Raw genomic sequence first — 12,339 nt, 5'->3', positions numbered from 1 at the left:
ATTTTAGCCCATTTCTTTATATCCCGCTAAAAGCAGCACGTCCTTATGGAAAAAGCACGAGCCTGGGAGTCAGAGGACTCCGGTTCTAATCCCGGCTCTGCCACTTAACCACTGTGTGCCCTTGAGCAAGTCACTCAACTTCTCTGCGCCTTAGTTCCCTCATCTGCAAAATGGAGATTCAATATCTGTTCTCCCTTGTACTTACATTGTGAACCACATGTGGGACCTGATTATACTGTATAATAATGTTGGTATTTGTTAAGCGCTTACTATGTGCCGAGCACTGTTCTAAGCACTGGGGTAGACATAGGGGAATCAGGTTGTCCCACGTGAGGCTCACAGTCTTAATCCCCATTTTACAGATGAGGGAACTGAGGCACAGAGAAGTTAAGTGACTTGCCCACAGTCACACAGCCGACAAGTGGCAGAGCAGGGATTCGAACTCATGAGCCCTGACTCCAAAGCCCATGCTCTTTCCACTGAGCCATGCTGCTTCTCCAGCATGTGGTACTGTATGTACCACAGTGTTTAGTAAAGTGCTTGGCACATATTAAGCAGAGAAGCAGTGTTGCTCAATGGAAAGAGCCCAGGCTTGGGAGTCAGAGGTCATGGGTTCTAATCCCGGATCTGCCACTTGTCAGCTGTGTGACTTTGGGCAAGTCACTTCACTTCTCTGTGCTTCAGTTACCTCATTTGTAAAATGGGGATTAAAACCGTGAGCCCCACATGGGACACCCTGATCTCCCTGTATCCCCCCAGCGCTTAGAACAGTGCTTTGCATATTGTAAGTGCTTAACAAATACCACTGAACAAATATCATTATCAACATCTTCATCATCATCACCATTATCGTTATTACTATCCCCCAGCCTTTACCTTTCCTCATAAGGAGAGAGGAATAGACACCTTAATATAATCTGAATTAAGGTAGTATCTGAGGCTGGAGGTTATGGAAGTAAAGAGGTTGTAAACTGATATTCAGAGCTACAATTTACTTAGCTCCTGCTGTTTTGTTTCAGGTTTTCTTGTTCACCTCTAAAGGAATTCCTTATCTAGATTGGATTAGTGCCTCTGGGAGTTGCAAAGAAACAAACTCTCTTTCCACCCCCAACTGCAACCAGTAGATTTTTAACCCTGCACTGAAGAGAGGTGCTCTCAGGGGTCTGCAAGTTTAGTTAGTAGTAACAATAATAATGATAATAATTGTGGTATTTGTTAAGCCCTTATTGTCTACCAAGAACTGTATTCAGTGCTGGGACAGATAGAAGGTAATCAGATCCCAAAGCCTAAATAGGAGAGCAGAGACTGTAAGTTCACTGTAGGCAGGGAATGTGAATGTGCACACAGTAAGCACTTATTAAATACGATTGAATGAACGGATATTGAATCCCCATTTTGCAGATGAGGCCACTGAGGCTCAAACAGGTGACCTGCTCAGGGTCACACAGCAGGCAAGTGGCAGAGCTGGGATTAGAACCCAGGCTCTCTGACTTCGAGGCCCATGCTCTTTCCACTGGGCCACATTGCTTCCCATGGTCTGCTCTCTCTGGCCCATTGCTTTGAGATCTGTGAGCTATTTAACCCCCAGGCCCGTGCTCTATTCACTAGGCCGTGCTGCTTCTGCCTCACATCTTGGGGGTCTGTTTCCCAGACAGGGGAGGGAATTCCCAAAGTTAGTGAAGCTTCTTTGGCTTATCTCTCCAGAATAGACCACTGGCCACAGAGGATAGTGGAGGATCTATTGGGGCATTAGTCCACCTACCCCTTAGACTCACATTAGAGCCTCAGATGAAAGGAGTCAGATTGTGGCATTATTGTTCAAAGCAGCAGTCCATTTGTTGCCACTCTCTCTGTTTGCAGTCCTGTTTGGCAGCCATGGGTGAGGCTGGCCTGGAGTGACGAAGCCATGAGGGGCAAAAACAGCTTAGAAAACTTGTACTGTCCTCACCGGATCCCAATCCTGAAGGGGCTTTGGCTCAGGCATGTGAGCGTTCAGTTCCTTCTTCTCTAGGAATTCCTTGTCCGGGTACAGATCTGGGTGCGGGCAGCTCATTGCTGACTGGACAAAGTGGTCTAGTCACATTTGGTGCCCAGCCTGTTTTTTAGGGTATTTGGTTAAGTGCTTATTAGGCACCAATAATATTATTATTATTATCACAATGTTAAGCACTTACTATGTGTCAGACATTGTGCTAAGCACTGGGGTGGATACAAGCAAATCGGGTCGGACACAGTCCCTCTTCCAAATGGGACTCACAGTCTCAATCCCCATTTTACAGATGAGGTAACTGAGGCCCAGAGAAGTAAAGTGACTTTCCCAAGGTCGCATAGCAGACAAGTAGCAGAATTGGGATTAGAACCCAAATTGGTCTGACACCCAGGCCCGTGTTCTATCCACTGAGCCACACTGCTTCATCCAACAAGATACAGGGCTTCCTTGGAACCATGCAAAAAGCTAGTTCGACCAATTCATAATCAAAAAACATTTATTTTGCTGTTTATGACTTGAGCATTTTGATACTTAATCCTATCCCCACAGTGCTTACATAAATATTCTTCTCTATTTCCCCTATCTTTAATCTATTTAAATATCTCTCTTCCCTTAGATTGTAAATTCCTTGTGAGCAGGGATTGCCTGTGCCAACTCTGTTATATTGTACTTTTCCAAGTGCTGCTAGTACAGTGATCTGCACAGAGATCTGCACAGAGTAATCAATCCATCGTTCTATCATAGTTATTGAGTGCTTATGGTGTGCAGAGTACTGTACTTAATATTTGAGAGAATACTTGGAAGAGTATCACAATAAAACACATTCCCTGCCCACAGATTTATAATCTACAGACTAGAGAAGCAGTCTGGCGTAGTGGACGGGGCACAGATCTGAGCGTCGGGACATCATGGGTTTTAACCCCGGCTCTGCCACATGTCTGCTGTGTGATCTTGGACAAGTCACTTCAGTTTTTTGGGCCTCAGTTCCATTATCTGTCAAATGGGGATTGAGACTGTGAGCCTCATGTGGGATAGGGACTGTGTCCAACCTGATTAACTTTTATCTACCCCAGAACTTAGAGCAGTGCTTGGCACATAGCAAGTGCTTAACAAGTACCAGAATTATTATTATTATCATTGGAGGGGATATTGCAATTGATATTACTTCCAATGGACTGATTGAAATTCAGGACTCTGTTGTCAATGACTACACCTTGCCCTTTGGAGTAAGACATGACCAAGGTGAATAGGTGGTCTCATTTGGGTGGGACAATCCTGACATTGCAGAGTCTGTGACCTATTGCCTGCTTTTAACGTGGTTGTTATGAAGAACAAAAGTTAAAACCATGTAAACCATGTATAAACATCTTGGTCAGTGGGGGAGTGTTAGATCAATCGATCAGTTGATCAGTGGTATTTATTGAGCACTTAATGGTATTTCTGAGAAGCAGCATGGTGCAGTGGATAGAGCATGAACCAGGGAGCAAGAAGGTCAAGGGTTCTATAATAATAATAATGATTATGGTACTTGTTAAGCGATATGTGCCTGGCACTGTTCCCGGCGCTGCCATTTAGCTGCAGTGTGACCTTGGGCAAATCACTTCATTTCTCCATGCCTCAGTTACCTCACCCATAAAATGGGAATTGAGACTGTGAGCCCAGTGTGGGACAGGGACTGTGCCCAACCCCATTTGCTTGTATCCACTCCAGAACTTGGAACAGTACCTGGCACATAGTAAGCAAACAAATACTTTATTTTTACTATACTTTTTAACCACTCAATCTCCAATGGCTCCTTCCACTCTGCCTTCAAACATGCCCACGTCTCCCCCATCCTAAAAAAACCCGCTCTTGACCCCACTTCCCCCTCCAGTTATCGCCCTATCTCCGTACTACCCTTCCTTTCCAAAATCCTAGAACGAGTCGTCTGCAATCACTGCTTAGAATTCCTTAACTCCCATTCTCTCCTGGACTCCCTCCGATCTGGCTTCCGTCCCCTCCACTCTACCGAGACTGCTCTCTCTAAGGTCACCCGTGACCTCCTTCTTGCCAAATCCAATGGCTCCTACTCCATTCTGATCCTCCTTGACCTCTCTGCTGCCTTTGACACTGTCGACCATCCCCTCCTCCTCCATACCTTATCTCACCTTGGCTTCACGGACTCTGTCCTCTCCCGGTTCTCCTCTTACCTCTCTGGCCGGTCATTCTCGGTCTCCTTCGCCGGCGCCTCCTCCCCCTCCCATCCTTTAACTGTTGGAGTTCCTCAAGGGTCAGTCCTTGGCCCTCTTCTGTTCTCCATTTACACTCACTCCCTCGGTGAACTCATCCGCTCTCACGGCTTCGACTACCATCTCTACGCAGATGACACGCAGATCTACATCTCCGCCCCTGTCCTCTCCCCCTCCCTTCGGGCTCGCATCTCCTCCTGCCTCCGGGACGTCTCCACCTGGATGTCGGCCCGCCACCTAAAACTCAACATGAGCGAGACTGAGCTCCTCATCTTCCCTCCTAAACCCGGTCTTCTCCCAGGCTTCTCTATCACCGTGGATGGCACGACCATCCTTCCCGTCTCTCGGGCCCGCGATCTCGGTGTCATCCTCGACTCGTCTCTCTCGTTCACCCCACGCATCCTATCCGTTACCGAGACCTGCCGGTCTCACCTTTACAATATCGCCAAGATCCGCCCTTTCCTCTCCACCCAGACGGCTACCTTACTGCTACGGGCTCTCGTTATATCCCGGCTAGACTACTGGGTCAGTCTGCTCTCTGATCTCCCTTCTTCCTCTCTCACCCCGCTCCAGTCTATTCTTCACTCCGCTGCCCGGCTCAGAAGCAGCGTGGCTCAGTGGAAAGAGCCTGGGCTTTGGAGTCAGAGGTCATGGGTTCGACTCCCGGCTCTGCCCCTTGTCAGCTGTGTGACCGTGGGCGAGTCACTTCACGTCTCTGTGCCTCAGTTACCTCATCTGGAAAATGGGGATTAACTGTGAGCCTCACGTGGGACAAACCGATGACCCTGTATCTCCCCCAGTGCTTAGAACAGTGCTCTGCACATAGTAAGCGCTTAACAAATACCAACATTATTATTATTATTATCTTCCTGCAGAAACGATCTGGGCACGTCACTCCCCTTCTTAAACACCTCCAATGGTTGCCTATCGACCTCCGCTCCAAACAAAAACTCCTCACTCTAGGCTTCGAGGCTCTCCATCACCTCGCCCCTTCCTACCTCTCCTCCCTTCTCTCTTTCTACCACCCACCCCGCACGCTCCGCTCCTCCGCCGCCCGCCTCCTCACCGTCCCTCGGTCTCGCCCGTCCCGCCGTCGACCCCCGGGCCCCGTCCTCCCGCGGTCCCGGAACGCCCTCCCTCCTCACCTCCGCTAAACTGATTCCCTTCCCCTCTTCAAAAGCCTACTTAAAACTCACCTCCTCCAAGAGGCCTTCCCAGACTGAGCTCCCCTTCTCCCTCTACTCCTTCTACCACCCCCCTTTCACCTCTCCGCAGCTTAACCCTCTTTTCCCCCCATCTCCCTCTGCTCCTCCCCCTCTCCCTTCCCCTCCCCTCAGCACCGTACTCGTCTGCTCAACTGTATATATTTTCATTACCCTATTTATTTTGTTAATGAGATGTACATCACCTCTATTCTATTTAGTTGCCATTGTTTTTACGAGATGTTCTTCCCCTCGACTCTATTTATTGCCATCGTTCTTGTCTGTCCATCTCCCCCGATTAGACCGTAAGCCCGTCAAACGGCAGGGACTGTTTCTATCTGTTGGCAACTTGTTCATTCCAAGCGCTTAGTACAGTGCTCTGCACATAGTAAGCGCTCAATAAATACTATTGAATGAAATACCACCACCATTATTATTATTATCAATAAGCAATTATTGTGTGCAGAGCACTTCACCAAGCACTTGGGAGAGAAGAGTGTGACAGAGTTGTTAGATGCATTCCCTGCCCACAACAAACCCACAGTCCAGAGGGGCAGACAGACACAAACATAAGGAAAGAAATTATGGATATGCACACAAGTGCTTGTGGGACTGAGAGTGGGTGAATACCATATGCCCAGAGTAAGCACTCAATAAATCCCATTGATTGATTGAGCATTTAGTATATGCCAAGCACTGTGCTAAATACTGGGGTTGATATAAGATGAGCAGATCAGGCACAGTTCCTGTCTCACATACAGCTACTAGGCTAAGTGGGAGAGAGAAACCGCATTCATTCATTCACTTAATCATATTTATTAAGTGCTTACTGTGTGCAGAGCACTGTTGGCTCAGTGGAAAAAGTCTGGGCTTCAGAGTCAGAGGTCATGGGTTCGACTCCCAGCTCTACCACTTGTCAGCTGTGGGCAAGTCACTTTACTTCTCTGTGCCTCAGTTACCTCATCTGTAAAATGGGGATTAACTGTGAGCCTCACGTGAGACAACCTGATTACCCGGTATCTACCCCAGCGCTTAGAACAGTGCTCTGCACATAGTAAGCGCTTAACAAATACCAACATTATTATTAGTAGTAAGTGGTTGGGAAGTACAATGCAACAATTAAGTGACATTCCCTACCCACATGAGCTCACAGTCTACAGGTCTAGTGGATGGCCTCTAGACTAGTATGGTCTACTGGATCGAGCACGGGCCTGAGAGGCAGAGGACCTGAGTTCTAATCCTGACTCCGCCACTTGTCTGCTGTGTGATTTTGGGCAAGTGACCTTACTTCTCTGGTCATCAGTTACCTCACCTGTAAAATGGGGATTAAGAGGGTGACCGAACCCCATGTGTCACATGAATGTTATCCAACCTGATTAGCTTGTGTCCACCCCAGAGTTTAGTACAGTGCCTGGCACATAGTAAGCACTTAAATTCCATTAAAAGAGGAAAAAAATACAGAGGAGGAAGCTGTGGCCTAAAGGCCCATGAGAAAGCCGGGATTAGGACCAGGGTCTCTTTTGACTCCCAGGCCTATGCTCTTTCCCCGAGTCCATGCTGCATGGGAGAGGACAGTAGCTTAAGTAGACTCAATCCCTGCCCTCACGTAGCGCAAAATCTAGGTGGGGAGACAGTTGCTAAAATCAATTTCTAGGTGCGTCCTTAGGTGTGTACCCCTTAAGCAACTCGATGCTCACCCCAGCCCCACAACACTCATGTAAATATTCTTCCCCCTCATCTACTTTACTACATCTCCCCCTGTAGACTGTGAGCTACTTGTGGGCAGAGATCGCAACCACCGACTCTGTTTTGGACTATCCCAAGTGCTTAGTGCAGTGTCTATACACAGGAAGAGCTCAATTCATTCATTCATTCATTCAATAGTATTTATTGAGCGCTTACTATGTGCAGAGCACTGTACTAAGCGCTTGGAATGTACAATTTGGCAACAGATAGAGACAATCCATGCCCATTGACGGGCTTACAGTCTAATTGGGGGAGACAGACAAAAACAATAGCAATAAATATTCTTTCAATAGTATTTATTGAGCGCTTACTATGTGCAGAGCACTGTACTAAGCGCTTGGAATGTACAAATCGGCAACAGATAGAGACAGTCCCTGCCGTTTGACGGGCTTACAGTCTAATCAGGGGAGACGGACAGACAAGAACAATGGCAATAAATAGAGTCAAGGGGAAGAACATCTCATTAAAACAATAGCAAATAAATAGAATCAGAGTGATGTACATCTCATTAAACAAAATAAATAGAATCAAGGGAATGTACATCTTATTAACAATACTCAATACTGTTGGTTGATCGACTGACACCCTTTCCCTGTGCTAAATTGGCACCCCATTTCCCAAACTGAACTTTCTTTGTCACTTTGGGCTTTTCTGGGCATTTTCCCTCCTGCCTTAGGTGGCCATGCCCGGGTGCTTCTGCCGGGGACTTTTTCCAGCTGGGTGTCCGCACCACCACCACCGGGAAGACGTGGCAGAGCTCGGCTTGGGGAGGGAGTGTGTCTGTTCATTGTTAAAATGTCCTCTCCCAAGCGCTTAGTGCTCTGCACACGGTGAGTGCTCAATAACCCCGAGCGACTGACCCAGAGGCATAGAACAGGGCGGTCCTGCAGCTTCCTCTCTTCCCCCCTCTGCTCCCGTTGCAGTTCCACTGACGTGCACACCGTCGCCTCCCTCCTCAAGCTCTACCTGCGGGAGCTGCCGGAGCCCGTCGTCCCCTTCGCCAGATACGAAGACTTCCTCTCCTGTGCCCAGCTGATTTCCAAGGATGAGGGTGAGGTCAGTGAGTCCTCTCTTCCCGCCTCGTTCCAAGACCCTGCCGAGAGACGGCGGTTCCCCGGCTCCGCGGGCGTCTGTCATCCTCGAGGCCCGGAGGACGGAGCATCCTGCCCTGCAGCGGGAAGGGTCGAGTTCGGACATGTGGGCGGACTTCCTGGGAGGTGCCAGAGCCTGTTTCTGGGACAGGCATTTGTCACTTGGGAACGGTTCAGGTGTCGACTCCAGCTGGAGGAGAAGAGAAGAAGGGGCCCTAGATTGTGAGCCCCCTGAGGGACAGGGACCGGGACTAATTCCCTCCTGTGTATTCTCTCCCAGGTGCTCAGTACAGTTCTCTGCACATGGTTAGTGCTTAATAATGATGGCTTTTGTTAAGCACTTACTATGTGCCAGGCACTCTACTAGCATGGCTCAGTGGAAAGAGCCTGGGCTTCGGAGTCAGAGGTCATGGGTTCGACTCCCGGCTCTACCACTTGTCAGCTGTGTGACTGTGGGCGAGTCACTTAACTTCTCTGTGCCTCAGTTACCTCATCTGTAAAATGGGAATTAACTGTGAGCCTCACGTGAGACAACCTGATTCCCCTGTATCTACCCCAGCGCTTAGAACAGTGCTCTGCACATAGTAAGCGCTTAACAAATACCAACATTATTATTATTATTACTAAGTGCTGGGATGGATACAAGCAAAGAGGGTTGGACACAGTCTCTGACCCACGTGGGGCTCACGGTCTCGATCCCCATTTTACAGATGAGGTAACTGAGGCACAGAGAAGTGAAGTGACTTGCCCAAGGTCACAGAGCAGACAAGTGGTAGAGCTGGGATTAGAATCCATGACTACCTGAATCCCAGGCCTAAGACCTGTCCACTGTGCCATAGAATACTATTACTACTAATAATAGTAATAATTATGGTATCTATTAAGCGCTTACTATATGCCAAGCACTGTTCAAAGCTCTGGGGTAGATGCAAGGTAGTCAGGTCAGATAGAGTCCCTCTCCCATTGTGACGCTCACATTCTTAATCCCCATTTTACAGATGAGGTAACTGAGGGCCAGAGAAGTTAAGTGGCTTGCCCAAGGCCACACAGCAGACACGTGGTGGAGCCGAGATTAGAACCCAGGTCCTCCTGACTCCCAGGTCCGTGCTCTATCCAGTAAGCCACGCTGCATCTCCGTTCGGTGGAGCAGAGGCTGCGGTGCAAAAAATCTACCCCTTTTGGGTTGGGTTTCTCTATCCTTGGATGGGAATCAGAGAGCTCAGTGACACAGTCACATTTCCAGTAGGTGAGTTTAGAGAAAGTTGAGGCCTCCACCCTCTGGGGATGGCGTCTGGTATCAGCCCTGACCCCTCTCCAGGGCTCCCAGGGGTTGTGGGGTGTGGGGAGAGAGGAGGGAGTGATTCCCACATGGTTTCCTGGTGATAAGAATTCAGCAGTGCCCGATTGGGGTTTGGGGAAAGGTTCCGTCTTCCTTGCTCAGCTGGACCTGGAGAGATAAAATGCTTATCTAGTAAATATTTGCACACTGATTAGCTAGGATTTCTTCCCAGACCCTCTTTTGTACACCCATTCTCACTCTTGTCCTGTCCCCCTTTGTCTTTCCACCCCCACCACCTGGGCTTCCATTAAGAGAAGCAGCGTGGCTCAGTGGAAGGAGCCCGGGCTTTGGAGTCAGAGATCATGGGTTTGAATCCCGGCTCTGCCACTTGTCAGCTGTGTGACTTTGGGCAAGTCACTTCACTTCTCTGTGCCTCAGTGACCTCGTCTGTAAAATGGGGATTAAGACTGTGAGCCCCATGTGGGACAACCTGATTCCCTTGTGTCTACTCCAGCGCTTAGAACAGTGTTCTGCACATAGTAAGCACTTAACAAATACCAAAATTATTATTATTCCATGGGCTTCCAGGGTCTCCTGGCTCCTGAGGAGTGAACCCTCCAATGGGGAGGTGCTGGGAGAAGGGAGGGGAGTTTTAAGATTGAGTTTCTACCCTTAAATCTCTGCAGCGACCGCTAGATGACATTCGTGGAGGAGAATGGGGGGGTTAATTAATAATGTTGGTATTTGTTAAGCGCTTACTATGTGCAGAGCACTGTTCTAAGCTCTGGGGTAAACACAGGGGAATCAGGTTGTCCCACGTGGGGCTCACAGTCTTAATCCCCATTTTACAGATGAGGGAACTGAGACACAGAGAAGTTAAGTGACTTGCCCACAGTCACACAGCTGACAAGTGGCAGAGCTGGGATTCGAACTCATGAGCTCTGACTCCAAAGCCCGTGCTCTTTCCACTGCGCCACGCTGCTTCTCCATTGGGTCCTTCACCTCCAAAGAGCAGGACAAACACACACACGAGAAGCAGCATGACTATTGGATAGAACAGAGGCCTGGGAGTCAGAAGGACCTGGGTTCTAATTCCGGCTCTGCCACTTTTCTGCTGTGTGATCTTGGGCAAGTCAGTTCACATCTCTGGGCCTCAGTTACCTCATCTGTAAAATGGGGATTAGGTCTGTGAGTCCCATGTGGGATTTTGTCTAATCTGATTAGCTTATTTCCATCCCAGCACTTAGTACAGCGCCTGACAGATAGTAAGTGCTTAATAAATACTATAAATAACACCACCAACCCTTGATGGAGGAGGAGGAGCCAGTGGGAGCTAGACCCTATCCTCCCACCCTCTGCCCATTGCTCCTCCTCCCTCCTGCCGTTCCAAGTGGGGGCAGCTCTGATTGCCTTCCGGGAGTTGGCTCTGAGGGCTAGTATTAACATGCCGGGCCTTGGCCAGAGTCCCGCCTGGAAGAAGCAAGAAGCCCGGAAGAAACAAGAAGCAGCTGATGGTTGTCTGGGAGAAGGGAGAGAGAACGGTGGGCAATGTAAAGAGCAGAAATTCTGCCCCTTTATTTTTCCCCTCCCGCCGACTGACACTCTCCTGTCCCCTCCCTGCCTTTCCCGTGGGAGCTGGACGGACTTTTTTGTCGCAGCTGCTGTGGTTGTGACTACCGCGGGGTAGAGGGGGGGCAAGGGCACCTAACAGGCAGTGGTGGCCAATGGAGGCTTGACTCCACAATGTGACAGTCCCTACATCCTCACGGCCACAGATGAAAGTCGCAGGACGTGGGCCTGCGCAGGTTCCCACGGGGTGGGGAGGAAGTGGGCGGACGAGAGGGCTGGGCCTGGAAGGGATGGGCACCCTTTTTCTATGGTATTTGTTAAGCACGTAGTGTCAAACACTGGTCTGAGCGCTGGGATAGATACAAGAAGCAGCATGGTGGAGAAGCAGCATGGCCTAGTGGATAGAGCACAGGCCTGGGAGTCAGAAGAATCTGGGTTCTAATCCCGGCTCCACCACGTGTCTGTTGTGTGACCTTGGGAAAGTCATTTAACCACTCTGGGCCTCAGTTATCTCATCTGTAAAATGGGGATTAAGACGGTGAGCCCCATGTGAGATAGGAACTGTGTCCAACCCTATTTGCTTGCATCCACCCCAGCGTATAGAGCAGTGCCCGGCACATAGCATTTAACAAATACCACAATTATTATTTTTATTATTGTTATAAAAGTTAATTAGGTTGGACATTGTCCCTGTCCCGCATGAGGCTCCCAGCCTAAGTAGGAGGGTACTTAATGGTGGGACCCCTGTTCTCTAAAACCCTCTGTCTTGCCCTCGTCCCTCTTCTTTACCAAGGGTAACTGCCCACCTGAAAGAGATGTGGTGTTAAAAATAATGATGATGGTATTTGTTAAGTGCATACTATGTGCCGGGCACTGTACTAAGTGCTGGTGTAGATATAAGCAAATCGAGTTGGACCGTGTGGGGCTCACAGTCTCAATCCCCATTTTACAAATGAGGTAATTGAGGCACAGAGAAGAGAAGTGACTTGGCCAGTGTCACTCTTCATTGGCTACAAGTGCATCCAAAGCAATATCACCAATTCCAACCTTTCTCCTGGAAATAACCGTGTTGTTTTTTTCTTTTAACCCAAAGGGTACGCAAGAGTTGACTAAACAAGTGAAAAATCTTCCTCAGGCAAACTACAACCTTCTCAAATACATATGCAAGTAAGTGGCATCGGGTTATATTTTGAGTGGATTAAGGGCTTGGTTTCCAGAGGAAGCAAAAATTTGT

At 48.8% G+C, this 12,339-nt stretch overlaps 1 protein-coding gene across 4 annotated transcripts in view; it reads left to right on the top strand.

Moving 5' to 3' along the window:
- ARHGAP22 (Rho GTPase activating protein 22) overlaps positions 1-12,339 on the top strand; it is a 359,144-nt gene that overhangs the window by 324,678 nt on the left and 22,127 nt on the right. For all 4 annotated transcript variants that reach the window (XM_029061129.2, XM_029061128.1, XM_029061131.2 and 1 more), the window contains 2 exons: positions 8,090-8,222; positions 12,199-12,272. In XM_029061129.2, coding sequence (XP_028916962.1) covers positions 8,090-8,222; positions 12,199-12,272 — 207 coding nt within the window. The remainder of the gene's footprint in view (positions 1-8,089; positions 8,223-12,198; positions 12,273-12,339) is intronic.

Source organism: Ornithorhynchus anatinus, chromosome 3 (assembly GCF_004115215.2).
Source record: "Ornithorhynchus anatinus isolate Pmale09 chromosome 3, mOrnAna1.pri.v4, whole genome shotgun sequence".
NCBI lineage: Eukaryota > Metazoa > Chordata > Mammalia > Monotremata > Ornithorhynchidae > Ornithorhynchus > Ornithorhynchus anatinus.
Note: the sequence above shows the minus strand (reverse complement) of the source record. Positions and strands in the feature narration are given on the sequence as shown.